We start from the raw sequence: 25466 nt of genomic DNA, 5'->3' as shown, positions 1-25466 counted from the left end.
GATCCATTGGATGTTCCCACTGACATTTAATAAAACAATATACACTGACGTATATACCAGTTACAACACCGAAACCAGTAACTGATCGTTATTTATAATAACTTGGAGTGATTTCCACGGGATTATTGTCACGTGACATAGGCAGTTTCATTAAAAAGAAAAAGGAAGCCCCAGTTTGCAAACTGAGAGACGATGAGCATGTCAGCATATTTTCGTGCTAAGGTAAACTACACCAGACACAGACTGAGCCAGTCTACGCCCTCACACACACACACACACACACTATAATAGGAGCGGGCAGCATGAAAGGCTGAAAACACACTGACCTGGCCTGGCTGACCTGGCTATCTGGTAAGTCAACACTTTATCAGAGTTGGGATAGTTTTAGTTTTCTGAAGTTCGTTCGAGTTTTGTCAAGTTAGCCAAATACAAATACCAGAAGTCTGGTACCAGAAGCTGCTTCGCCCTCATAGGTACTCTGCTGGTGTAATTTTTTGTTGTAAATTTAGTTTGCCTTCATAGTTCTTTTATTAGTGTATTCTCGCTGTATGTAATGCTGAGTGTTTGTGTGCTTCTGGGACTGTTCATTGTGTAGCCATTAATAATCAAACACGAACATTAAAAGCCTGTCGTCTAGTATGACTTTTAATTTGAAAGATATTACCGGAATATCATTTGATAATAACATTACATGTTCTCATGGTTTGGCTTGACACCGTCAGAAACCGATGTCAGGTTTGTACATCTTCATGAAAACTAAAGTTAAAGTTAAAGTTAATGTGTCTAACTGGCGAGGCGTTTACTCGGTATATTTTAGCATTAGCAAGCATTTTAACCAGCTAACCTAACTAGTAATGCGTGTGCATGATGGATTCAACCGACATGCAGCTTGTTTTTTGGGCTATTATGAATTGTGAGAGTGTTTTTTAGTTAGCAAAAGTAATGGTAAGTAACAGTAATCTACGTGACTGGCAAATTCACATCTGACATTTAGTATTTCATACACAGGAGTCGGTTTAGGTTAAAGAAAAAATAACACCATTCACACTTGCTGTCAGTAGCTGTGCTACTGCTCGTACCAGTTTAGTGGGCTGCACGCATAGACTGCTGCATGTCATTTATCAAAGAGTCAAGCTGACAGTTAAACACATAGACTGCAGGTGTGTAACGTTGGCCTACTTAGCGACATGTATCTTGTTTCATTTAAAATCACGGGACAGGAGAGCTTCTCTTAGGACTTCAGAGAGTTTTGGTGAACGCAGTGATTCACCATGCAGCTCTGAACAGATGAAATGTCAACTCTAATGTTTAAATCAGTCTAGTAGATTGTAACACCGACAGCTACATGCACAATGCAATGTTTGAATTGTAACAAAGTAGTATTTTACACATCATTTACCACTTTTCTATAACTGATGAATCAAACCATCAACCAACAAAAACTGGCTCCACACTGTGTCACTGAATTATTTGTAGTTTGTGGATGCAGTCTTTTGACAAGTAGTTGTTGAAGAAAAATATACAGTTGAGAATGGATCATTGCACAGACAGGAAGCTGTTGCAGTAAATGTCTGTATGTCGCCATCACTGGCTGCAACTCCCGCATATACACTAATGAGTCATGGATTGAGGGGACATTCTCCTCTCAAAGTTAAGATCACGTAGACAAGTTAATATTGAGGTTGTGGAGTGACATTGCACCATTTATGTAAAGTTCACATGATACAACTGTATATTGTAGGCTTCTTACAAATTACTGTTTATTTGTGTTATAGTACATTCCCTGTTTGTGTAACTATTCAGCTACGCCACTGAACTTCCTGGGAATGGTACTTGGCAGATGTTTGTACCAAAACCAGGGAAGACAAGTCCTTGAAAATATAACAACACTCAAACACAGCAGTTGTTATTCTTGACAGTTAAACTAACTGGTCTTGATGAGGGTCATTGAACTAGCAGAAAAAAACAGAAAGGTATGCAGCTTTTTGGTTTTATTTATTATTTCTACATCATTTATTTACTCTGAAGTATCTTGCAGTCATGAAGATAATGACATGGTCGTGTAATTAACAGACAAACATCACTGGTTAATTCATTTTTATTTCTTCAAAAACAGTGTGTCAACCTTATGTTTTCAGCTGTGGACAACAGTCTCTCTGCTGCGACACTTGTATCAGGAAAAGCCCTGGATATTCAAAACGCTGAGGGGTCCCTGGGCTTTTGAAATGAAATAGACCATGGGTTGCCTTATTTTCTCAGGCCCAACAGAGGTGGTGGAGGTTTTGTTAAGTGCTGCAGTATGAGCTGGTCAGCCGGTCTCTTTAATTAGTGCTGTTGCTGTTTGCTTCGCTCCACAAAGTATTTACATATGATGAATCTGTGGTAGATGTGAAAACATTCCCTATGCAGGAAAAACTTCTTGTAACAGATTTGTGTAAGGAACCAGCTCCAGTACGTGTGAAAGTGTTGTGTCACTCAAGATGATAGTGTAAAAATGGAGCATGTGGGCTAAACATGTTCCAGGGATACATTGGTGGCTTTGGTGTCTCACCTTTTAGCTCTATAAACCATATAAATGCCCAACAACAGTGACCTAAAAAACTCTTTCTCTCCCCTCAGCTTTGACAATGAGCTCCAGACTGTCAAGTGATCTGGAGAAAGATGAGGAAGAAGAAGAAGAGGAAGAAGAAGGGGAGAGCGTGAACCCGACAGAGGTGAAGATGAGTCAGATAGTGATGCCCTGTCACAGCAATCATCGACAGGAGCTGAGCGTGGGACAGCTGCTCAAATGGATCGACTCCACTGCCTGCCTCTCTGGTGTGGTGTGTGTGTGTGTGTGTGTGTGTGTGTGTGAGATTCTGTGAATATTAGTCATGCCGTGTGTGTTGAAATGCTTTCATTTCATTTGTGAGTGTCCAGTTTATGTTGTAACCGCAGACTAGCCAGACAGGACATGACATATCTCTGTTTCATATGGGCAGCTGAGAGACATGCTGGGAGTCCCTGCGTCACTGCTTCGATGGATGACATCCATTTTGAACACACTATCAGGTAACAGGAAGTGTGTGTACAGAGGCGTGGGTCCTTCTACATTGCTAGTGTGTATATACAGTATATACTCATTCTTCCTTTATGTCTCTGTCCAGTGTGGGTCAGGTGGTGAACATCAAGGCAAAGGTCAACAGAGCCTTTAACACCAGTATGGAGGTCAGAGAAGTTCACATTATTCACACTATATATGTTTCTACAGTATATCAGTAGTATTTACATTGAGATAAAGACACATAGTCATTCTCTCTTACTTTACATTCATACCATTATACCCTTAGTGTCTTTTGTAATAAACATGGAACACACAGAATCACATTTGAGCTCAAATAATTACATTTAATGAAAAATTCAGTTGGATTTGGAATTACTTAAAGAGTCAGTTCACCCCCAAAAACAACTAAATGTATTTTCTCAATTGGCATCACAACAAGAGTCATGTCAGCTGTCTCTTTGTGCCTTTTTCCGTGAATGTTGTCAGGCTACCATGAGTCAAACACAACAGAATCATAAAGAACGTCTTGCAGCCTTCTTTTTAATGTAAAAAAAAAAACATTATGAAGTGTAGAATTTTGTTGTTAGAAGCTTATATATCGATCAGGAGTGCTACCAAGAAGAAAGAGTGGGAATCAGATATTATAATAACAATGTATCGAATTACCACGTGAAAGTAATGTGAGAGGAGAGGCTTGTAGTGATGGTGACCACTTTACTGAGCTTTATAGTGAGTTATAAAACTCACATATTCATTCATTGTATTACACTTGTTTTTATACTTTCACTTATAATTTATTCTTTGTGTGTTATAATACAATAACACACTGTCCACTACCTGCTGAGCAGCAAACAGCAGACAGACACAGTCAGAGAGCAGCTGGTGAACATAGCAGCTGCCAGATACCACTTGGACTTACACCCACTGGACACAAACAGTTAGAATTTTGCTCCATAACTTCTGGTTGTGTAAATAAGCAGCTGTTTGACCATATCACATTAAAATGTGACAATATGTAGATGTTTCTGATTGCTCTGATGTTACCAGCAGTGTTTAAATGAAAATCACTGCTGGCAGTTGAGATATTTGTAAGCTGATTTTGTGTTCTGATGAAAAAGAAACAGTCAAGGATATTCCAACTTTTAAAACTGATTCATACTGATGACAAAATGTAACAACAAACCTGACCAATGGGCTGTGGCAGAATAGAGGCACGACAACCCAAAAGTGCCACAGTTGATGTAGTGTGTGTGTGTGTGTGTGTCACCTCAGCCATGCCAACATAAATCTGTGTGGGGCTACACTGTATATGATGCTACTAAAATCCTCTGCAGGAAAGACTAAATTAATACTACTGGCTACATGGTCTGTGTTTTCTTAGTGAAGTAATGGCCATCTATGAATAAACAATACTGATATTTTGACTGTGAATTATCCCTTACATATTCCATCTCAGGTGGGCATACAGGTGAGCTGTGAGGACCTGTTCTCTGATCGTCACTGGAGAGTTTGTCACGCCTACGCCACCTTTGTAACCCAGCGCACAAACACTGGAAAAAAGGTAATTGGTTTGACAGAAAATAGAGAGATTATGACCCTTTTGGTTTTTGAGAATGGGTGGGATGAGGTGAATGAGTGAGTACATAAGTAGTTTAAAATGATGATTTCAAAGCAAAATGCAATGCATTCATTTGTTGCACTTAACCAGTCTGCAAAAATTAGGTGCATTTAAGCCTCAATTATTCTCCCTTGCAGATGCACACACAGACAGCTGTGGACACCTCAGACACATAACAAATTGTTCTGATTCTACTTTCTAACCCACCCAGAGTCTGCTGGGGTGATGTGTTCTATGCATGTGCAGTAGACTGGCGTCTCTCAGAGTCTGGGAAATTTGCCTTCTACAAATTATTGCACATTTGATTATCTTCATATTGTTTATATGACAAATTGTACAGATGTGGGTAGTGACAGACCTCTTCACACAGCCTCTCTTCAAACTGGAGGATACACACACGTCTGCACAGCCTCGCATATACCCTCAGATCCTACACAAATGCAGAGTGTATAACTCTGAACCTTACTGACATTACATCACAGGTGATCTTGAAGCCCATTGTACCTCAGACTCAGAAAGAGCAAGTTGAATACAGCGTGGCTGCTGAGAGGAGGAGGGTCCGGATGGTACATGATGACATCATCAAAGATCTGCTCTCCCATGGGTCAGTCCAGCAAGGTAGGTTTGATGTGCATTGCCACATTACACCGTACAGCAGACCTCAATAAGTGGAGCTGTTTTCCCTGATGAAGCAGATACTGTGAGTTGCTGTGAGCTGGGAGATTTGATGGAGGGTTCAGCCTCGGAATGTTACTGAGAAGGTTCAGGACACCAACTGAATACAGACTATCAAGTCCTTAAACACAGCAACACAGTGATTAAATGTGATTGTAAGCTGGTAGATTGTAGCACTTTGCTTGATGTCTCTTGCTGGAAACAGTACAAATTCCGTGACTGTTAAACTGAAACTGCTGGAAACACATCAGTGCACTTTGGTGATATGTTCCTTCATTACCATGAACACACCCACACTGTACACACTTGATTCAATCCCACACAGACAGTCCTATTACACCACATACACACTAGAGCACTAAATGTGGATTAATCCACTGCTGAAAATAGTTCCCAACAAATGCATTGCGATTTTCATATATTTGAGTATTGTTTGAGAGCAGTGACAGCATTTAATGAATTATATTTGCAGTAAGTGTCAACATTACTGAAACACAGTGTTGGTCTTTTCATGATTGTATATATCATATATTTCAGTTTCATTTTTTCTAAACAATTTTGAATTTGTGTGTGTGTGTGTCAGCTGACAACTCAGCAGTAGGCAATGCAGTGGCAGCAGAGAGGACCAAGGTGGAGAGTGTTGAACTGGTTCTACCCCCACATGCTAACCATCAGGTTATTTATTTTCTGCCTTCTTTCTGTCTGCCTCTCTGTCTGTTTATCTCAGGAAGATAATCAGCAGTTACTTGATGATGTTTTTGGAACTGTTATACTTGATTTTTTTTTTTTTTTTTTCAAATTAATTGCAGTCCATTAAATGCATTAAATGCATTCCATTTTGGTATGGAGCTATGCAACATGTGAATCAAAGTGTTGGATATTCAGTGAAATCAAAGGCTTTTACTCTTCATGCATTCTGTATTTCATCAGTGTTGTGTTATTATATTGTTGAGGCGTAACTTCATTTCTGTTCTGTTTGTCTGATAACCAGGTGAATACATTTGGAGGACAGATCATGGCCTGGATGGTGAATGTAGCTACAATTGCTGCCAGGTACAATCACCCACACGTTTTAAATGCTCTATCTGAGTCTACCACACAGTTTTACTGAGGTTACACAAACACACACTCACAGTCATTCATGTATACCTGGGTGCAGGATGTAAATGTGTTCATCAGAAGGTAAAGCTTACACGAGCTAATACAACGATGTGTACATTTTGAAATATGGCAGGTTGTATGCAAAGGTTTAGCCATACCTGGGCAAGTTCCATATTTAGTTATTTTTGGAGATGAACAGTAGTAAATACAACCTCTGTAGCAGACAGATATTCTTCAGTGGTACTGTCACTTTTTATTTCGCGAGCTTTAAAAATGGAAACAAATTGTTGTGTGTAAAGGTTTGGGCACTGTTCTAGTTGTTAAGTCTCACGACTTCATTAACTCATTAAGCTTTAATTGACTCATTAGAGCTTGTGTCAGCTAGTGGCAGAGGAAGTTAGTGTGCGGACGTAGTAGGGTTTCCAAACTTTTAGAATAATTTGTTTTTTTTTTCTATATTTAAGTGCATGAACATGTAACAGTACATTACAACAGTACAGTACAATTTACAATTTACAATCTAAACTACTACATTTTAGTGTCATATCTGGAATTAGAATTTGTTGGGCATTAAAACACAGTAATTCTTGCAAGTACACAACAGTCTCTCAAGGTTTCTCTTTTCTTGTTCTTCTTCTTGTCTAATCTGTCTTTTCCCTGTGCAGTCGTCTATGTCAGGCTCATCCCACTCTTCGAACCATTGACATGTTCACCTTCAGAGGACCTTCTCAGATTGGAGACAGACTGCTGCTGAGGGCAATAGTCAACAATGCCTTCAAAAACAGGTATCAGTGTGTCCAGGAGTAGTAATAAAGATACAAACTTGACAGGTCACTATGACAGCTCAGTGTTATGGTGTACAGCAAAGAAAACGCTGTGCTGTACATGAAGTAAACAAATGAGTGACATGAGTGTGCATGTCCTATAGCATGGAAGTAGGAGTGCGAGCAGAGGCCTATCAGGAGGAGGGGCCTAACAGACACATAAACTCTGCCTTCATGACCTTTGAGGTGCTCGACGACCACGGGAAGCCATGTTTGTTACCACGGATACGACCCGAACCCCTGGTAAGTGAACCAACAAAATGAACTACAGATGAAGAACACTTGTTACATTACAGATGGTTTTATGCACATTATGTAGTGATTCAGTAAGGCAACACAGAAATAAGAAATCAACATTCATTATCCTCTGTATTGTAAAATCAGTTAAGGTGGAACATTTGTCAGTCTTCTGAGGCAGCATGAAAAATGACACTTCAACTGATACTAAGTGATAATAGATGAAAATGTGTCCTGACAGGCAAAAATAACAAACAAGGCAGAGGAAAAGAATGTTGTACCTCTTTGCATAACTGCATGCTTTTCATCAAGTCTTCTTTTCCTTTACTTGTTCATGCATATTTAAACCAAGCACAGTTTCTTTTACATTATTTATTCATACTGTATGTAGGCAGAGTTTATATTGTTTGCAACAATAACAGTAACAGCTTTATTGGCACTGTGAAATAAGGACGGAATAAATGCTTGTATTTGTCCAGTGTGCCGTGTTCTGTTCTTTTTTTATAAACATGACATTGGTATATTATCATCTTCTAACAAGCTGTTATGACGTACATGCTGTGACAGGCAGAAATGCCTTGCAGACATAAACCTGTCATCAAACTAAAGAGGAGTGGAGTTTGAAGGGTGTGTGTGATAACTGAGCAGGGAAGGTCTAAAAAAGAAACACTACCAAGTTCAATGATAGGAGGTGTAGGAACTAGTGATTTTGACCCATACAAAAGTCAGATTATCTCAGCATTTGCTGTACACATTTTGATCATTCTATTATCTCCTGTTAATGAACAACTGACTCCTTTTGGATGATAATGTAACAATGCTTGAAATTGGTGTTTATTTACTCCCCTGTGTCTGAATTCTGTGTCTTTGATTTACAGGAAGGGGAGAGGAGGTTTCAAGAGGCCATAGCCAGGAAGAAGATCAGACTGGACAGGTAAACCATCTGCATACTCTATTAGCTGTTACATCCATGTCCATGTAGCAGAGGTAACACATTATACTTTATATTTTCAGTTTATTTGGACTAAAATATGAAGAATTGAAGTTTTTAGGAAAGAGCACACATGCAGCACAGTCCCCAGTAGTGTGTAGAAACCAGTATCACACCATCCCTCATGTTAAAGGAATGCACAGAACACCTAAACATTGGTCTACAGTGCCTCTGTAGAACACCTCTAATAGCTGTTAGCAAATCAGCAGCAGTAGTCAATAGTAATATCCTTCTTTGAGCCAGTGTTTGTTTGTTTAACAATAATAAAAGCAAATACAAGACTGCACCCTCTTCAGATAACTACAGTTAAACTGTCGAGGGTAAAAGAGAAGCTAAAAGCATACATCCACTGTGGGACCTCATAACAGTTTTGTTCCAGTCATGCATTTCTGAGTGCATGTAGTGGAGTTTTGAAGATGTTTACTTAGACCAGAGCTTTATTTGACCATTTAACCCCTAAGTTTAATAGAATGTTTTGTATTATTCATTTGCCAGTTTAAAAATGCTTCTATTTCTCTTCTTCTGTTGTTTCAGAAAGTACATCATTTCCCGTACGCAGGGTGAGGCTCCCCTGTCTGTGCCCTGGGACCCCACAAACCAGGTGAGTGAAGAAATCACTCAGGTCTAATGACAGTTACACATCCTGTGCTCAGTAACACAGAAATGGTCTCTGTGGAGAGGAGTGGATGCATGGATACATTGCCAGACAGTGTGCACTAGTTCACTGGCTGAACTTTGACTTTCTTGGCACAGTTTTATATTGATCACTTCATTCACTACACCACTACACCATCAACAGTGTCACTAGCGTTGGGATCCCAGTGATATGAACAGTGACTACTGAACCAAATAGCAAAATAGATTTCAGTGCTTCCATTCAGCACCTATACTGATAAGGTACCACTGCTCACTGCTCTCTGGTGTTTCAAGACAGACATTTCATACATGCAGCAACTGACAACCAGAGAGATATGACAAGACCAGACCTGTACTGTGTGTTTGGTTATATTCTCAGATAAAGAGAACAGTTAGAGAGCTGAGTATGACAGAGGCTTAGCTTCTTAACAATACTGCTGTGAGGGAGTGTCAAACTAACATATTTAACTTTAGGGGTTTTCACTTCTGTAGTTTGTCTGTAGTGTCAAAGTGAACCACAATGCATCTCTACTGACGCCCCGGACGTTCACTCTGCTTATCAGTCAGACTGGTCTGGGACAGGAGCAAGAAAGTAAATACAGAGACACTGCCATGCAGTTTGACATAGAGCAGCAGCAGGGTTGGCATTTGTTCATAATCGTGGTAATTATCTAAGATACCAGACAAAACCATGCAGAGCACAATTGGCTACAGGAAGTGTTCAGCTCAAATTTGCACAGTACACCTGGAAGTTGGGTCAGATTGAGGTTCCCACCAAAGACAAACTGCTCCAGAGTGTATATGGGATTGGACTGAGACCACCTCCTCTCAAGGGTCTTGGTGCAGTTGTTTTGTTCTACATCTAAGAGCGGTAACTGTGTTCACCCCTGCCCGAACGAGTCATACAAAGGAGCAAAACCAGAGTCTGATTTAAATAAAGTGTGTGGTGTGAAAACCTCCTTAGATCAGACTGAACAGGATGGTGTCTCCAGTCTGTCTGCATCATGTTAAAATGACAGTTAACTTTTAGTCTTTGATCACTGTAACTCACACATGTTGTTGTGTCTTTCAGTGGTTAAAGATAGATAGATAAACACACACACACATGCACACACACACAACCACGTACTCCACACCCCAACCTAAACCTGCTTATAACCTGGACCTTAAAACCAAGTCTTAATCCTCAAACAGCCCTTATTATGAGTTGTGAGGACCAGTCAAAATGTCCTGACTTTCCCAAAATGTCCTGTCTCCCTGACACACAAAGTGGTAGATGTACACAGAAGTACACACCAATAACTCACTGGAAATAAGCTTGACTTTCCAAGGAGCATTTAACTCACTATCTAAGATCGTCAGTAAGATACAGTTTCACCAACACCTGCTCTATCAGCATTTATAAAGATAAACTGATAACAAGAGATTAAAGACTTGTAGCTCTGCATTAACAGTGTACTCAGACCAGTCACTATAAACTATAAATAATGTTCCTATGGGCAAAGGTTATTGGAGTATTAGAGAGAGCACACTTTTTTCTTTTTTTTAGATTTTAGTGTAGTGTAATTCATGTATGCTTTATATTACTACTGAAGATTTTCCAAAGCATGTGATAGTGTTTTAACTCATGTAACATGATTGTGATTTGATTGATTTCAGCTCAGTTCATTAATATTGCTTTTGGCTTTCCTAAAGAAGATTTTTCAGACTCATTTGAAAAATCTACTCTGCATTGCACTTTAACACCACTAAAACCAGACATTATGTTCTCTGTAATGGATCAACAATTTACAAAAAACATGGAGTCGGGGCGCGGCCGGTCATAGAGTGTATACTCTGAATCAAGGCTGAGTCTTTACTGGATTTGAACTCAGCCTTGGCCCTTTGCTGCATGTCATCCCCTCTCTCTCTCCCCTGCCTTTCCTGCCTCTGTCTCTCTACTGTCTATATCATAAAAGGCAAAAAAAGAAAAAAGAACCGTGAAAACGCTGAGTCTTGATAGGTTGATTTTAATATCAAAAAAATCAATGGCTGTGTGAAAATGAGGAACATAATGTATGTTTAAAGAATCCAGAAAATGTGTCATAAAATGAAAATTGATAGCAGTAGTTTAAAGTGTATTTGATTTGTAAAACTAAACTAAACTGGGATGGAAGAAATATAAAGATACAAACACAAAGATAAACAAAGATACTACTTAGGCTAATACAAAAAAATGAGGCTGTTAATTTTTAGATGTGATTTTTATCAGATGGCTGTCAGAATGTGTTCTGCTAATTTTCCTTGACCAGCATAATGGCTGTTATCAACATGGTATCTTCTGGTCTGTGTGCTTGGGTAGGTGTTTGTTTGCTATTGCATATGTATGTTTTGTGTGTGTGTGTGTGTGTGTGTTTTCCAGGTGTACCTGAGCTATAACAACGTGTCGGCTCTGAAGATGTTGGCTGCTCAAAACAACTGGCGCCTCAGCTCTGAGAAAGACAAGGTATCTGCTGCAACGTGTTTTGTTTGTTAGGAGTCGTTCCTGTTCCATGAGGAGCTGGAGGTTTCACGTGATTCTTTGTTCCCAGGTTCATCTCTACACCCTGGAGCAGAAGTCCATGTTGAGTTTCAGGGTGGAATCAGAGGTGGACGTTCCTGCTCACAGAGCCTTTTCTCTGCTGGCTGAGATAAGCAACAGACCAAGCTGGGACACACATTATCGGTAATGCTTTCATACACAAGTGCACGCACATTTTATAAGCTTAACAAACTCTCTCTTCACTGTTCAGCTCAGCTAAGGGGAGGATTTTAGAGGAAACAGGTGGATGCTCAGGTATTTGTATTTATCAAGTATCTCAAAGTAGCTCTTAAAAAGTGAACATTTAAAAAAGTCCAATTGAAGAGAGCTGCAGAGAAGTCTGAACCTGTTAGGAGCTACAGAAGATGGTGATCAGGCAGAGAGATTCTATGATAGTTTATAATAAACTCTGCTAGTCAGAAAAAAATACAACACATCACAGTATCACTCTCTCTCCTAGACCTAGTCCTTCTCCTTGCTAAGAGTCAGTTTAGGATGTATGGTAAATCACTCTCAGTCTTAGGAATGTTTTCAGTAGTTCACTTTCACTGTGATTCCATGGATTTATTCTGGGATGCTTGATAAATATGGTGATATGGACAAGAAGTTCTGTACACTCTGCTACACTCTGGTCACATTTCGGGCAGTTAAATTGCAGTGATTTCTGACAGAAAAATATTTTGTCTCTGTGCATTAGACCCATGATGTCTGTATCATCTGAGAGTTTGATAATATAGCTCTCAGGGTGTATTCATTATAGCTGTTTCATAAATTAAATTCAAGCATAGATTTTAGGATTCAAGGATTCAAAGGCTTATTTGTCACTGTTATTTGTATATGTAGTATAGATGAGGCTGATGATATGGAGAGGACAGATTCTGATGCAGAGCAGTTCTCAGACCAGTAGGTGATGAACCCTGTTAGGATGTTTTCCACAGCACCAGAGAAGAGCACAGAGAAGAGCGCTGAGCTGCTTAAACCTAAAGTTTTTTTGTATCCTCTGCTGTCCATTCAGCTCTGGTGTGAATAACCCATACAGTGTAGTTTGGTTGAAGGTCATGATCGGTGCTGAAGGGATAAACTTTGTAGCCAACACAAAGTTCACATTTGTGTTGGCTACAAAGTTTAGAGAAAATAGCTTCATTTGTTTAATCTAGTGTGGACTATGGATTCTCTGGAGGCAGGTATTTGGCAGTGTGGCCAAATAGAGTCACAGGCCACACTTTATGTGGAAAATACAACACAATGTGCCAGTGTATGGTCTTTAAAGTTACAGGTGATAGACTGGAAGTTCATACACATATTCACTGTCTGAGTACAGGTATGTGCTACTAACATTAAAATGGGGTCAGGTGGTTTCAGCCAGCCACAAAATAGTCTCGGACTAACTTTTTTCCCAAATCTAGGAAATGATAGAAAATCAAAAGGCTGCAGCACAAACTTTAAATGGCTCAGTCAAACTGAGAACATGTTTGTCCTCCATCCTACAAAGTGTTTAGGTTAGAAACGATACTTTTCACTATATAAATGCCCAAACATGGCTTCCCAGATGTTTTTTTACAAACTAAAAAAAATATAAAACATTGTAATTGAACAAAAATATTTTCTGTGTCCTTTCCTAAATCAGGAAATGTGAGCTGATTCACCAGGTGGACGATGACGACTTCCTGTATCGTGTGGTTACCCCATCAGTCAGTCACGGTGCTCTAGGTTCCCCGACTTCATCCAGTCAGGGAGAAGGAATTCTCCAGGACTTCATCTTGTTGGCCTCCAAGAGGAAGCCGTGTGGCAGTGGGTCAGTAGAATGACTGACAGGAAGGACTCTAACAGGTCAAAGGTCATACACCCCTATCCTGCAGGATTGACTGTCTGTGTTTTTTCTCCTCAGAGATCCGTACGTCATCGCTCTGCGGTCAGTGTCTCTGCCCACTCACCCACCCACTGAAGGATATAATAGAGGGGAGGTTCTGTGTGCTGGATTTACCATCCTGGAGACCAAAAACAACATGTCACTAGTGAGGGAAATACCAGTTTTAGCTGATTAAACTAAACAGGTGTACTTTTACATATCATCTTAACAAACTTGGCCATTACTGTTTGGTTCCTTTTCCAGATCCGGTACTATAACCAGGCGTCTCCAGAGGTCCTTCCCTACATCTCCACTGACATCGCTGGCCTCTCCTCCTCTTTCTACCACACCTTCTGCTCCTGTAGTCAATACCTGACTAGGAACAGGCAGAATGTTACCTCTGAGGAGCAAACTGGCCAATACCAGGCCACAAACACAGACAGTCCCACCTGTGAGACTCAGGTTGACGCTCTGTCAGTGGCCCTCCACAGCACCCAGCTGTAGACAGTCAGTGGTACTTTCTAGGCCAGTTTACATCAAAAAGTGTAGGGTGAGGTCTGCTGTTTGTACAAGGTATGATTAATACTGTCACAAGTGTTCAGAGTGAACACAAGACGATATTTACATGAAAAATGTTAAACTTTTTTTTTTTTAACAGGCTTAAGAATAGATCACATTAGAACAGAGCAGTTAGAAAATATCACAATAAAGTGAGTAAAGGATGATTTCAAAATGAAGTCTCATTAAATATTAATGATTCCATTTGGACTCAAATAAAACTTTGATGTGTATCTTCCAGGATCAGCTCATCTGTTTTGCACTCTCATTAATCTAAGGTAAATGCTGGTCTAACTGTATATCTCAGTGTTGGGTTAGAGGGAAATGTTGAGTTTATGTTAAGAAACACTAACAGTGGCATTAAGTGATTAATGAATTTTCTCCATTTGCTGACTGCAGTTAGCACAAGGTATCTTCTTTCTTTTGATAAAAACATTGATGTCTCACTGAATGCTTCATAGGACTTTAATAAAATATTTTTAACAAAATGTGTTTGCTCTGTGTTCTTCCATTCAGAATACAAATGTCAATTTCATAATAGAATATAATCACTCAGCTGAGTTACAGCACTTTATCTTGGAGTCTACTTGATGGCAACATTTTATAAAGAGCTGATGATAAAATCTGAACATTTTTGGAATTTTCAAATTAAAATTCCTGTCATGAAATAAAAAAAGACAACTATACAATTCAGGAAATAACATCAGCTGATATCACGATATTAGTCTTTCAGTATGGCCAAGCTCTGATTGACTCTAACACTGTGAATGTTGCACTGTAAAAATGAACTATGATGCTGCAGTGCTGCTGTCACTCATAGAGATATATGCCTGTTCACACTCAAGAGGAAATTGTGGAACAAATATCCTGTTTGAATTGTAAAATTCTTGGTTTGTGTCCATATCCTCGGTTAGGACTGGTCAGATATCACATACAGGTTTGTGTTTGCTCCTCCTCTACGCTGGCTCAGAAGTCCTTTCAAGACTGTGAAAACCTCAGCACTGCTCTTTGTGTCCTCCTCCACTATAAGGTCATATCTGTTCATCATTCCCATCAGAGAGTGAAGCTCCTCCTTTCCCTTTGGCAGTAATGCTGCATTCAGGTGCAGAGCCACCCTCTGAGACAAGCCTGTCACTGTTGCTGGGATCTGAGGAGGCCAGTTCTTCTCTTTCAGGACGAGGGTGATGTATGGGAACAGCTTCTCTACTGTGGATACATATTCCTGAGAGAGAGAGAAACAAGGTTACAACAGAGAATTAACATTATGTGGAGGAATAGAATCACAGTTTTTAATATATGCTGGCCTGATACTGAACTCCTGACCATTTAAAACGCAAACATCAGAGAAGAAGCACAGAATATTTTCAGCAGGGACCATAGACTGTATATGGCTCATCAACATGAAAACCTCTGAATTTCCATTAGAAAAACAAAACAAACAAAAAAAAAAAGCAAACCTTTGGTTCACAGCTTTCACACCCTGAAACTAACTGGTATAAATGAATGTTTTTTCATATTTCTGGTCAAAGTTACTGTTTATCAGAAACTCAAGTTAAGGGAAGAAAAAAAATCAGCCAGGATGTAACCTTTGTGTTGTCTCTGCTCTGTAAACCCTCCATGCTGACCCAGACAGGCCTGTAGAGCTTCTCTCTGCTGTAGGCTGAATGCAGCAGAGTGAGAGAAGCCTGCAGAAGCTGCACAGTGTGGACTTGAAGATAAACACCCCAGGGTACATCAGCCCTCTGCCCAAGCAGCTGCAGGACATCCTGCACACACATTGATACACAGAAGGCCTTATTTATTCACTTGCACATTTTTGGTGTTGAAGTCAGTAACACTTCGTTATTAAACATTATAAACAAGTACATTCTGCACAATAGCAAAGCCATAAACAGTCACTAAAAAACATCAACCGTGAAGAAGAAAGAAAGAAAGAAAGAAAAGCACTGTATGACCCTAATGAATTGTCTCAACTCCATTTATTAAAAAAAAGAAAAGAAAAGAAAAATGGTTTGCTCTGCTGGTCTCATTTTTTTTTACTGTCATACCTGCAGGGTTTGGGGCTCTGAGCTCTTTTCAGAACCTTGCACTAAGGGGACTCCTGGTCTCCTGCTGTCAGAAGCCACCTGGACCACCAACATACCACCAGTACCATCTGGACATCCATAAACAAGACGCCAACAGTGAACAGGATTCATTACTGTCATATTAAGGTTTACTCTTTTTTAACACTGTCAGGACGTCCTGCTGATCTGGTTAGGTTCATGCTTTGCAGAAGTTGTGTGATATTGTTGCATTTCAAGAGTTGTGATGATACAATAACTCACAGTCATTAAATCTGAGATGTCCTGATGTTAGACCTCATGCTGACATGTTTTTCATCATGTCATTTTTTAAAAAATCTAAATGTAAAAGTGGCTTGACTGTCTCTGTATTTTAAAGCCACTCTGTGAGGAATCTGACTGATGAAGTGATTTTGGATCTCCTGTACCTGAGAGCTGAGCCAGCAGAGAGGTCTGGTCGGTGACTGTAAACCAGCGGACAGCCAGGCTGTTTCCATGTGTGACTGTGGACAGGAAGTTAGGGTCTGAGTTGTGAGTTGGATGGAGGAAGTCCATCAGATCTCCTCCAGGGTAGAATCTCCTCAGACGGCCCTGCTGCCCTGTAAACAACACATCAGTAAACAACAAACAGTAACTTCTTTCTATTTAGTATTTATTCATACAAAAGATATATTATTATTTGTTTTTACGCATTGTTATTTTTTTGGGAAAAAAAATTACAGATGACATCATTTAGACAAAAAGAAGCTAAAAATCTACAGCAATGCTAGGAGCCTCATGAGGGTGTATTGCTAATTATAAATTAGAATCTAGATTTGGTCCCTTGGTGAAAAATGAAGCAACGATCTTGTTATTTGTTGATCCTGACCACTAACAGGCTAAAAAGGTTAAGGCTGGTTTGAGGATGTTTTCTTCAGGTCTGTGTAAACATAGGTTTGGTTTTCCTGTAAGTTTTAGATAAAATCAAGTTTAACTTGAAGGCTAATTGATTCATGATTGAAATATACCTGTGACTGATTGACAGTCAGCTCTACAGTTAAAACTCAGCCTCCGCTGTAAAGTGGGTGACTGTTTGCTGATGTTGGCCTGCTTCTTTCTTACTTGCAGCTTCTTTAAAGGCAGACAGTGTTGGTTCATATATATCATAGTAGACTCTGGCAGGGTGGCTGTTGTCTCGAACAAACAGTAGATCAACAATGTTTGGATGAACTGAACCCTGCCACAAGGTCAGACTGAAACTGAAAAGAAAATCACAGCATTAAAAACAGTCTCAGTGTCACAGTCCTGTGGATTGTCACTGAACGTGAAGACATATGATTTTTTAATGTCCTCCGTCTGTTTTCTATGGTTTTAAAGAAACTGAATATGAACTTACACACACACACACAGAGAAGCGTGATTAGAACGATACATTTGAAAGCTCTCATGAACATACATGTGAAACTCAGACACAGCAAATGGCAAAGAGCAAATTATTCTGTGTGTGAAAATGCAGTGGATTATCAGGACAGGAATTAGTCATTCCCATTAATGAATAATTGATCTCAGTTATTGCCATATTAAAGATGGAAGTTGTGTTACCGCGATGACTGGCTGAGGAGCCAGCTAATGTGCTGCCAGCCACTGCGGACCAACAGGACATGGACTGGGAACGTCACCTGAAGGAAGAGAGTTTTTGTAACTGAGTTTTTAGAGCTGTCATTCACTTCCAGATGTTATCAGTCACATATCAGTGATACCAATTACAAATCAGACCATGGTGGTAATGCTGCAACATGCGTTCTTTACCAGCTAATGTTACAACAAATTACAGTAAATGAAGTTGATTATAACTCAGAGGCCTAAATGTGACCTCTGCTTGTATAAAACTACCTGGTAGACACTAGATAAGAGGATAAATTGGTTTTCCTTCTTCAGTATCTGTCACTGTAGAAACAGCACCCTCTCTCTGTGTCCCACTGTAAAATCTGATTTAATGGTGGATCACATGGAGGAGGCTTCCAGACATTCTTCCAGTCATGTCACTGGTCTTGTTTGTTCATCTTAATTATGTATGCTACTATAATGAACTTATCAAACAACAGCTGCATAGATCACATTAAATAACCAGTCACACCAGCATTTAAGTGAAATCTTGGCATTTGAAATAAATTGCTGTGATCAAAGAATCAGCTGGCAGGGGTCAACTAAATCAGATTTCTACTTTAGTCAATTATTACATGCAAAGCCACACCTCTGGCAGCGCTGAGACCCTGAGAATCCAAAAAGAATCAACCTCTCATTTTCATTACATACGATCTCTACGACCACAGTTGAAATACAACATGATTGCAGTCAGTTGTGAGAGCGCAGTATACAATACTCTGTACCACTGTGGTAGTCACTCTCAGGGCTACTTACAGGGCTAGTTAGCTAGCCCTGGATGAGCTTTCTGATGTCATTTTTGTGTGTCTTTTGATGCTCACCCTTTGTGGGACATCTTTGATCATATCATACATGTTTTCTACCATGGTCCTGGTGTAGGTCTCAGTGAAAAGTGGAGGCGCATAGGCTACCTGTCAGAAACAATGTAACGTCAGCTGTAAATTACAGTTCAGACAAAAACATCTTAAATCTAAAAACCCAGAGCCCCATAAGGCAGTAATGCTAATTATACACCAGGAAACAACCCTGCTATTCTTAGATCCTAACCAGTAATGGAGCAGAAAATGCCTGAGGGTTATGTGAAGGGACAGACTGTGTCAAAGAAAAAAAGCAATGGATAAATAAACCCTACAACCTGAGTGACCATATGGGTCCTTTGTCCCTCTAATAAGGCCCATTGGAGCATCTCTACGTGTCTCTACAGCAGCAGCCCTACTGAACCTATGTCATCACTAGTTACAATAATAAAAGCAGTAAAGCTTATGGAGCTTTGTTGTGTTTAGGTGCAAAAACTACTGGGTTAGGTTTAGGAAAGGTTCTGGTTTGGGTTAAAATAAATATTTACTCAAGGTTAGAGTTCATTGTCATGGTTACAAATGTAAAGAGAGTTGAGGCTGTGGAATGACCATGAATAAAAGAAACAACAAAGACTGCTGGCTTCAAATGGGAAATGAATGAATGAGTCCACCCATTCTAACATGGACTTTGTCACTATTTATACTGCAGAGGTTGACTTCCTCCTTCCCCCCCCGTCATAATTACTGCAGCTGCTGGAGGTCACCTGACAATAAAACATAACTATGTGTTGCAAGATGACTTATCAGCCTTTTTTTTTGTTTGTTTTTTTTACAGAAGGGCAGTCTCAGCTTGTCCCACAAACTAATGGTGATCACTCATATATATTTTTAGCCACACCAATGGAGGGGATCACAAGAATAGTACTGCACTACTTTGGTAATATCCTGATTTTTCCCATAGTGCCACTATGACTTGACTTTTTTTTTAAGCAAAGTATCTCAACAATTCAACAATCAGCCTGTTCCACATCTGAACAAATGACTGACATCGCCAGCTTGGGTTAAAAATCCATAGTGGTGCAGTGATTCCTAATGAGACTGTGAACATGTTCTACCTTCCATCCAGGAGACAAAGTCACATCTGAGAACTTTTCCTGAATCAACTGCAGAAATCTGGAGAGGGAGGAAAGAAAGAGATGAGTGGTGAGAAATGTACTGTTCATGATGGGCTGTGAGTTAATTAAGCTATGCATTGTTTTGTTTGCTCTGTACATACAGTACACTCTCACATGCTCTCTTTAGATTTCATGAAACCACTGTAGCTTATTAAAGTAGCTTCTAATCTCAAAAACAGGCAAAAAAACCAAAAAACAAATAAACAATAAACATAGGTCAGGCTCCCTTACCTGGTTCCATTAACTGGAGGCACAAAGTCTGGCACATTGGGACCTCGTAGGATGTCTGCATTAAGCCACACAGGCCGGTTTATTCCTCTGCTGCTGTTCTTTTGACTAAGCAGGTCTAATGACAAACCCACTGATTCCAGAGACTTAAAATCCAACTTCATGCCTGCAGAAAGATATTAAGCATCAAAAGCTTTTCATGATTTTCATTCTTAAATTAAACTAATGCAACTCAGAGAGATGATGATTTTGATTTTTTTTTTTTTTTTTTTAAATCTTATTTGTGAATGTGAAGACAGACTGAATGACTGGTTCTGCTCTACTGCACTGAGTGGGTTCTATCTAAGTCCAGAACCTTTTCTTGAGGCCAACACTGCATCCAACCATTGGTCCAGAGTGTTGTCACTATAGATGTCAGGAGGGTGGGCCATGATAGGGATGGGCTTTTCACTGGGTGTTCCATAACCCTCCAGGGTGACATCAGCCTCCAAGATCATGGCATCACCTAAGGGGGTGAGATTCTTATCAAATCATGTATTTCATGGAGAGTAATGCTGCTCATAGTCACAGATGATCATTTTACCTGAGCAAATGAATCACCACATTAACTGGTAAAGGTCCAAGAACAAACATAACCATCAAAGGATGTCATTTTGTCTTTATGGATAGGTGTGTGTGTGTGTGTGTGTGTGTGTGCTTACTTGCTAAAGCCTTGTTCATTTCCTCCTTGCTGTTAGCTCTGTGATACCAGGTAGCCAACAGACCATCAAGTTTGCTAATATCACCAGACTGAAGTAGGAAGTCCAGCATGTCTTCACCAGTAGAAACAGCAGGAGGAGGAGCTGATGAACATGATTGGACAAACATATGGAAGTATAAGACTGTTCACATATTTGAGCTCAAGTCATTCATAAAAAATCTGATGTATTATCTCCCCCCAGTTTCCTAAAACCCACTAGTTCCTAGAGGAAATACACTGGGACATGAGCTCAGTAATGGTAGTTACAGCTCTGATGACTGATGAATTGTTGCTACTGTTATCACCATCTATTCAAACTGATAAATTCAAGAACAAGTGCATATAAAAATGACTCAATCAACCTTTGGACTTTTCAATTTTCTATTTACCTAGTTACTTTTCCATTTATTATTTTACAGCTTGTGTATCCACCCCAACACTGAACAATTCACACTACAGGTCATGTGATCACATAACAGCCTTTGATCAAATGAAACCTTGATGAATCATATTAAGAAGTTGAGAGATCGGAATTTTTGCCCTACTATTTCTTCCTGTGTTGCACTTCCTGAGTTCATTTTAAGTTAAATTCTTAAGATTAATTACAATACGCATGCTTTTATTTTGTGCTCTGAATTATAATTATGTCTGTACAATCCATTTACATGGATTTGATGGCCTTTTAACTTTGCTGCAGTGAGAAATCAACTGTTAAACATATGTTCTGTCATTGCAACACATCCACTAGAATGGTGCCTTCACTACGGCAGCGCCCTCATATGGGAAGCAGGAGACCTCTAAACTGCTTTCATCTTCAAATAAAGAAGAAAGTAAAACTCAGAGATACACTAACCTGCTACCTGTGTCTCAAATGAGGTAAAAGGTTCATATACCCTATAACAGCTTTGGGTTCTGTGTCTTGGTCAAAGCCCCTTTGACAAGCAGAGCTTGGGACCTGTTATGTAGAGCCGCTCTACCACCTGTGCAAAACTGATCATATCAAGTAACAATCTGACAGACACCAGTGTGAAAGATGTGGCTAATTTTAGAGTCAACCCAGATGAGTGGAGCTTTTTGCATTTAGTCAAAACTATATTGTGAATCGTGAATTGTAAAACTTTTTTTTAACCTTAACCTTATTGGCTATTAATAGCTACATTTAAGTTATGTAATTAATGGCAAAACATGTTGGAATTTCATTAAATACATACTATATAGAATTAATTGAAAAGCCAGAACTTAAAAAATGAAAGTGAGACTCAACAGTAACACAAGAATAAAAGAAAGCAAAGGACTGTCTGTGTTCTTAGTTTTGCTAAAAGCATACAGTTTGATTTGGTCTGTTTCTGAATAACCAAAGGACAAAGACTGTGTTGTGCTGGTTCTGTTGCAAGATCAGCAGATCCTTTAAAAGGTTCTCAAACAATTTATAATTCTGCTCTCAGAAAGCAGCAACTAAAGACTGAAGATCAGATGGCAAGATATCCTGATTCCTGAGTCCTGAGTCACTACATTTGTAGTTTCCAGGCTCACAAAGCTCCTCCAGAGCCACAAAAGACATTACACAACTGAATTATACTCTTCATTTATTAAGTATAATGAATTATAAAGTTTTATGTTCCCCTTTATTTAATTATTCTCTGTTAAGTCAGTATGTGGTTCTCTGCAATGCCTATGGTCAACATGAAGCCCATAATAGCTGTTGCCAAGTGATGAACACACGTGGTGCATTATCCCATTAAAATTAACAGCGTGTGTCATCACATGAACCTTGACTGCTCTAATCAAACAAAGCTGTGGATAATGGCATTATAAAGTTCTTATGTGATGGTATATTAACACAGCAGCTGTTTAGTATTCGCTCTAGAATGGCCAAATACGCTTCTAAAAGTTGTGAAACCCTGTATCAGGTTTGTGTGGGATTTACATAATATGACAGAAATCTGGTAAATGATACAGAATGGGCAAGAACGGGTATTATTTGCCAAAAATAGACAGAGACACTTCTGCAAAGGAGAAAAGAATATGGAGGATGTCAGAATCATACAACATAAAATCCTTCACATATATCATATGACTTACCCTGACTCAGGTGAGTTTTAATTTGTATGCTGTGGGATCTCTCAGCTCACCTTGACAAAAGTGTCTGACTCACTGTCAGCAACTGCGAACACACATCTCTCTGTTCTGTTGTATGCTTGCTGTGTTTAGGGCTTGAGCAAATCCATGTGCAAAATGTCAGGTTTAGCTTTGTTGCACTGAAAGCCGATTTGTTTTTCAGGATAAAAACTGTGAGTAATTTTTGAATCCTGCTCAGTCTGGAAGGAATTGCAGGAAGCTTGTGTGATATTAATGTCTTTCATGAATCATGGAAGAAACTGTCTTTTAATGCAACAAATGAACATTAAAAGCTAAATCAGTTAATAAATCTAATCAACAAGGGTGCCACAGTGGTTCACCCGGGGCTTCTCTGTGTGGAATTTCCATGTTCTCCCTGTGTCTGTGTGGGTTCTCTCCAGGTTCTCCAGCTTCCTCCCACAGTCCAAAGTCATGCAGGTTAACTGGTGACTCTAAACTGTCTGTAGGTGTGAATGTGAGAGTGAATGGTTGTCTCTATATGTCAGCCCTGTGATAGACTGATGGTCTGTCCAGGGTGTACTTCGCCTCTCACCCATTGTCAGCTGGGATAGGCTCCAGCCCTCCGTGACCCTCAAAAGGATAAACAGTATGGATGGATAGATGGACCAATGGAAATCCAATCAATAACAACTCAGCAGTTCAATATTTTTGAACCTGGGATGCTTTTGGACCCTTTGTTCCTCCAGACTAGCTAGATCATATTAGCTCCATGCACCGAAATGTTTATTGTGTTTTTTAAAGAGCCATTAGACTAATCAAACTCAAACTCAAACAACAGGCTTTTAACAGATTATTTTCAAGAGTGCAGAACATCGTGTCAACACTGGTTTAACATATACACACGATGGAAAAAGTATTGAAATCCCTTACTTTGTAAAAGAAAAAATACAACAATCCAATAAATACTAATTACTCCAAAACAAGCAAAAGACAATCATTCAAAGTTTTACTTGAATAATACTTAAGTTAAGTTCAATAAACTGATAATGTGTTTTGGATGTATAATGTTGTCAACAAAGTACAGCTGTCTTAAATATCTTTAAGAATATACCTGGCTTCTTGGTGAGCACCACAGCTGGGACAATGATGATAATCAGCAGGACAACAAGTCCAACAGCCACAGATATCATTATCAGGTGTTGTTTTGTTAGACAACCCAGATAAAGGTCTTGATCTCTCTTTGGTCCTGAACTCAAACCTTGATGATTAGAATGTGGCCTCATCCTGGTAGAACACAGAAAAACACAGAGGAACATCTGTCACCATGCAGTCATATGAACAAATGGTTTCTTGACCATATTTTTTAAGTTTTAAGTTATGAAGCTTTGAATGTACAGCAGTATGTTTATCACCAACTTGCCTTTCTTCTGTGCCTCTTTCAATCCTTTCCACTCTCTGATTGTCCTCTCCCTCTCCCATCCTCTTCTGTCAGGTGCTTGTATTGTCTGTGGTAGTCTCAGAAAAATAGCTACAGAACGACACGCACGGGCAGAGAGACAGATGGATAGGGTAATCCTACCCTATCATTTAAATGAGCCTTATCTAAAGAGCAGAGATTACAGGGATTCCACTGATATGGTGCACATGCTCTCTTCAGTTTCCACTCTTTACCTTCAGCTTTGACAGATTCAGTCAAAGCTCTGCTCTAACGTCAAGAAAAAGGTACGAAATACAGGTAGTAGTGTGTCCTTTGACATAATAAGTTAAGGTACAATCCCTAACACTTTCACTTATTGCTCATTGAGGAACACAATGACCATAATGTGATGCAGTTTCCCAGTCCCCTAAAGACAAAGGCTCTTGCAGCAAATCGGTGGAGTCATGACATGAAAATAAAGACTAAACAATATATGCTACACATTCTATTGTTCTTTGACTTATATCTAATCTGATTCCTTCTTGTGAAATGTACTATTGAATGTTTTACCTTTACATGGTGTATAAAATAATTGAGAAGTAACCTGAAAATCATTCTTTGGTGGATCTGTTTGCATCTCACTGACATATGCAAGATATGATGAGAGGTTCCTTTTTATTCTCAGGACTTGATCTGAAATGTGTTTAAAAGTGTACTCTATGTTGCTTCCTTCAAGAGGTCAAAAATGTATGTAACAAATAAAATAATTCAGCTTCAGCTTCCTCCCACAGTCCAAAGTCATGCAGGTTAACTGGTGACTCTAAATTGCCTGTAGGTGTGAGTGTGAGTGTGAATGGTCGTTTGTCTATGTATGTTAGTCCTGCGATGGACTGGCAGTCTTCGTCCTCTTAATGCATTTTCCGGTAGATCTAAACATGGCAAACACCCAAGTATAATTTCATGTGCTGTTTATATCTACACAGCTGAGCAAAGTAACCACCAGGAACAACAATCATAAAAATATTGATCTTCGATCAGGTTATATGAAGGCAATATAAATGTCACTTTGAATAAAGATGTGCCATAAATTTTTTTTAAATCTAATTTTGACACTTGCTACAAGGACTCCTGGTTACTGGTGTTTATAATCTCTCTCTCTCTCTCTCTTCCTCTCTCTCTCCTCAGAACGTTGACTAATAGGAGGATGAGTACGTATCAAATCAAATCAATCA

At 39.4% G+C, this 25466-nt stretch overlaps 2 protein-coding genes across 7 annotated transcripts; one reads left to right on the top strand and one right to left on the bottom strand.

Moving 5' to 3' along the window:
* Positions 1 to 76: 76 nt before the first annotated feature.
* On the top strand, positions 77 to 14580 carry LOC108896701 (acyl-coenzyme A thioesterase 11). Of its 6 annotated transcripts, none has more exons than XM_018695934.2 (17): positions 77 to 222; positions 2620 to 2817; positions 2982 to 3051; positions 3147 to 3207; positions 4500 to 4604; positions 5144 to 5279; positions 5920 to 6011; positions 6328 to 6389; positions 7103 to 7222; positions 7366 to 7504; positions 8377 to 8432; positions 9024 to 9090; positions 11467 to 11610; positions 11696 to 11829; positions 13313 to 13480; positions 13574 to 13700; positions 13799 to 14580. In XM_018695934.2, exons 2-17 carry the CDS (start codon positions 2628 to 2630, stop codon positions 14036 to 14038), a joined length of 1911 nt encoding a protein of 636 aa, XP_018551450.1. In that variant the 5' UTR covers positions 77 to 222; positions 2620 to 2627; the 3' UTR covers positions 14039 to 14580. The 6 variants fall into 6 exon arrangements, with proteins under 6 accessions (XP_018551450.1, XP_018551447.1, XP_018551449.1 ...); XM_018695931.2 differs by having other exon boundaries at positions 186 to 351; XM_018695933.2 differs by lacking the exon at positions 77 to 222 and adding an exon at positions 360 to 473.
* Positions 14093 to 24377, bottom strand: LOC108896703 (protein FAM151A). Its single transcript, XM_018695936.2, has 13 exons — positions 24238 to 24377; positions 23929 to 24101; positions 20701 to 20841; positions 20355 to 20504; positions 20003 to 20165; positions 19712 to 19769; positions 18621 to 18710; positions 17737 to 17813; positions 17257 to 17393; positions 16584 to 16754; positions 16141 to 16247; positions 15679 to 15858; positions 14093 to 15314 (listed from the first exon to the last, which is right to left on the bottom strand). The coding sequence occupies exons 1-13, from the start codon at positions 24294 to 24296 to the stop codon at positions 15003 to 15005; spliced, it is 1818 nt and encodes a 605-aa protein (XP_018551452.1). The 5' UTR covers positions 24297 to 24377; the 3' UTR covers positions 14093 to 15002.
* Positions 24378 to 25466: the final 1089 nt, after the last annotated feature.

This window comes from Lates calcarifer, linkage group LG4 (assembly GCF_001640805.2).
Source record: "Lates calcarifer isolate ASB-BC8 linkage group LG4, TLL_Latcal_v3, whole genome shotgun sequence".
Lineage (NCBI taxonomy): Eukaryota > Metazoa > Chordata > Actinopteri > Centropomidae > Lates > Lates calcarifer.
The sequence above is the reverse complement of the archived record's forward strand: the minus strand, read 5'-3'. Positions and strand labels throughout refer to the sequence as shown.

Bases quoted from the DNA above. Each gene is read 5' to 3' on its own strand.
- LOC108896703 (XM_018695936.2), bottom strand. From the start codon at position 24,296: ATGGGAGAGGGAGAGGACAATCAGAGAGTGGAAAGGATTGAAAGAGGC. The intron at 20,166-20,354 runs GTTCTGGACTTA...ATCTTTCTGCAG, and splicing joins AGTGTTGGCCTCAAGAAAAG to GCATGAAGTTGGATTTTAAG. The intron at 16,755-17,256 runs GTAAGAAAGAAG...TGTTGTTTACAG, and splicing joins TGCCTTTAAAGAAGCTGCAA to GGCAGCAGGGCCGTCTGAGG.
- LOC108896701 (XM_018695930.2), top strand. The intron at 3,052-3,146 runs GTAACAGGAAGT...GTCTCTGTCCAG, and splicing joins CATTTTGAACACACTATCAG to TGTGGGTCAGGTGGTGAACA. The intron at 6,390-7,102 runs GTACAATCACCC...TTCCCTGTGCAG, and splicing joins GTAGCTACAATTGCTGCCAG to TCGTCTATGTCAGGCTCATC.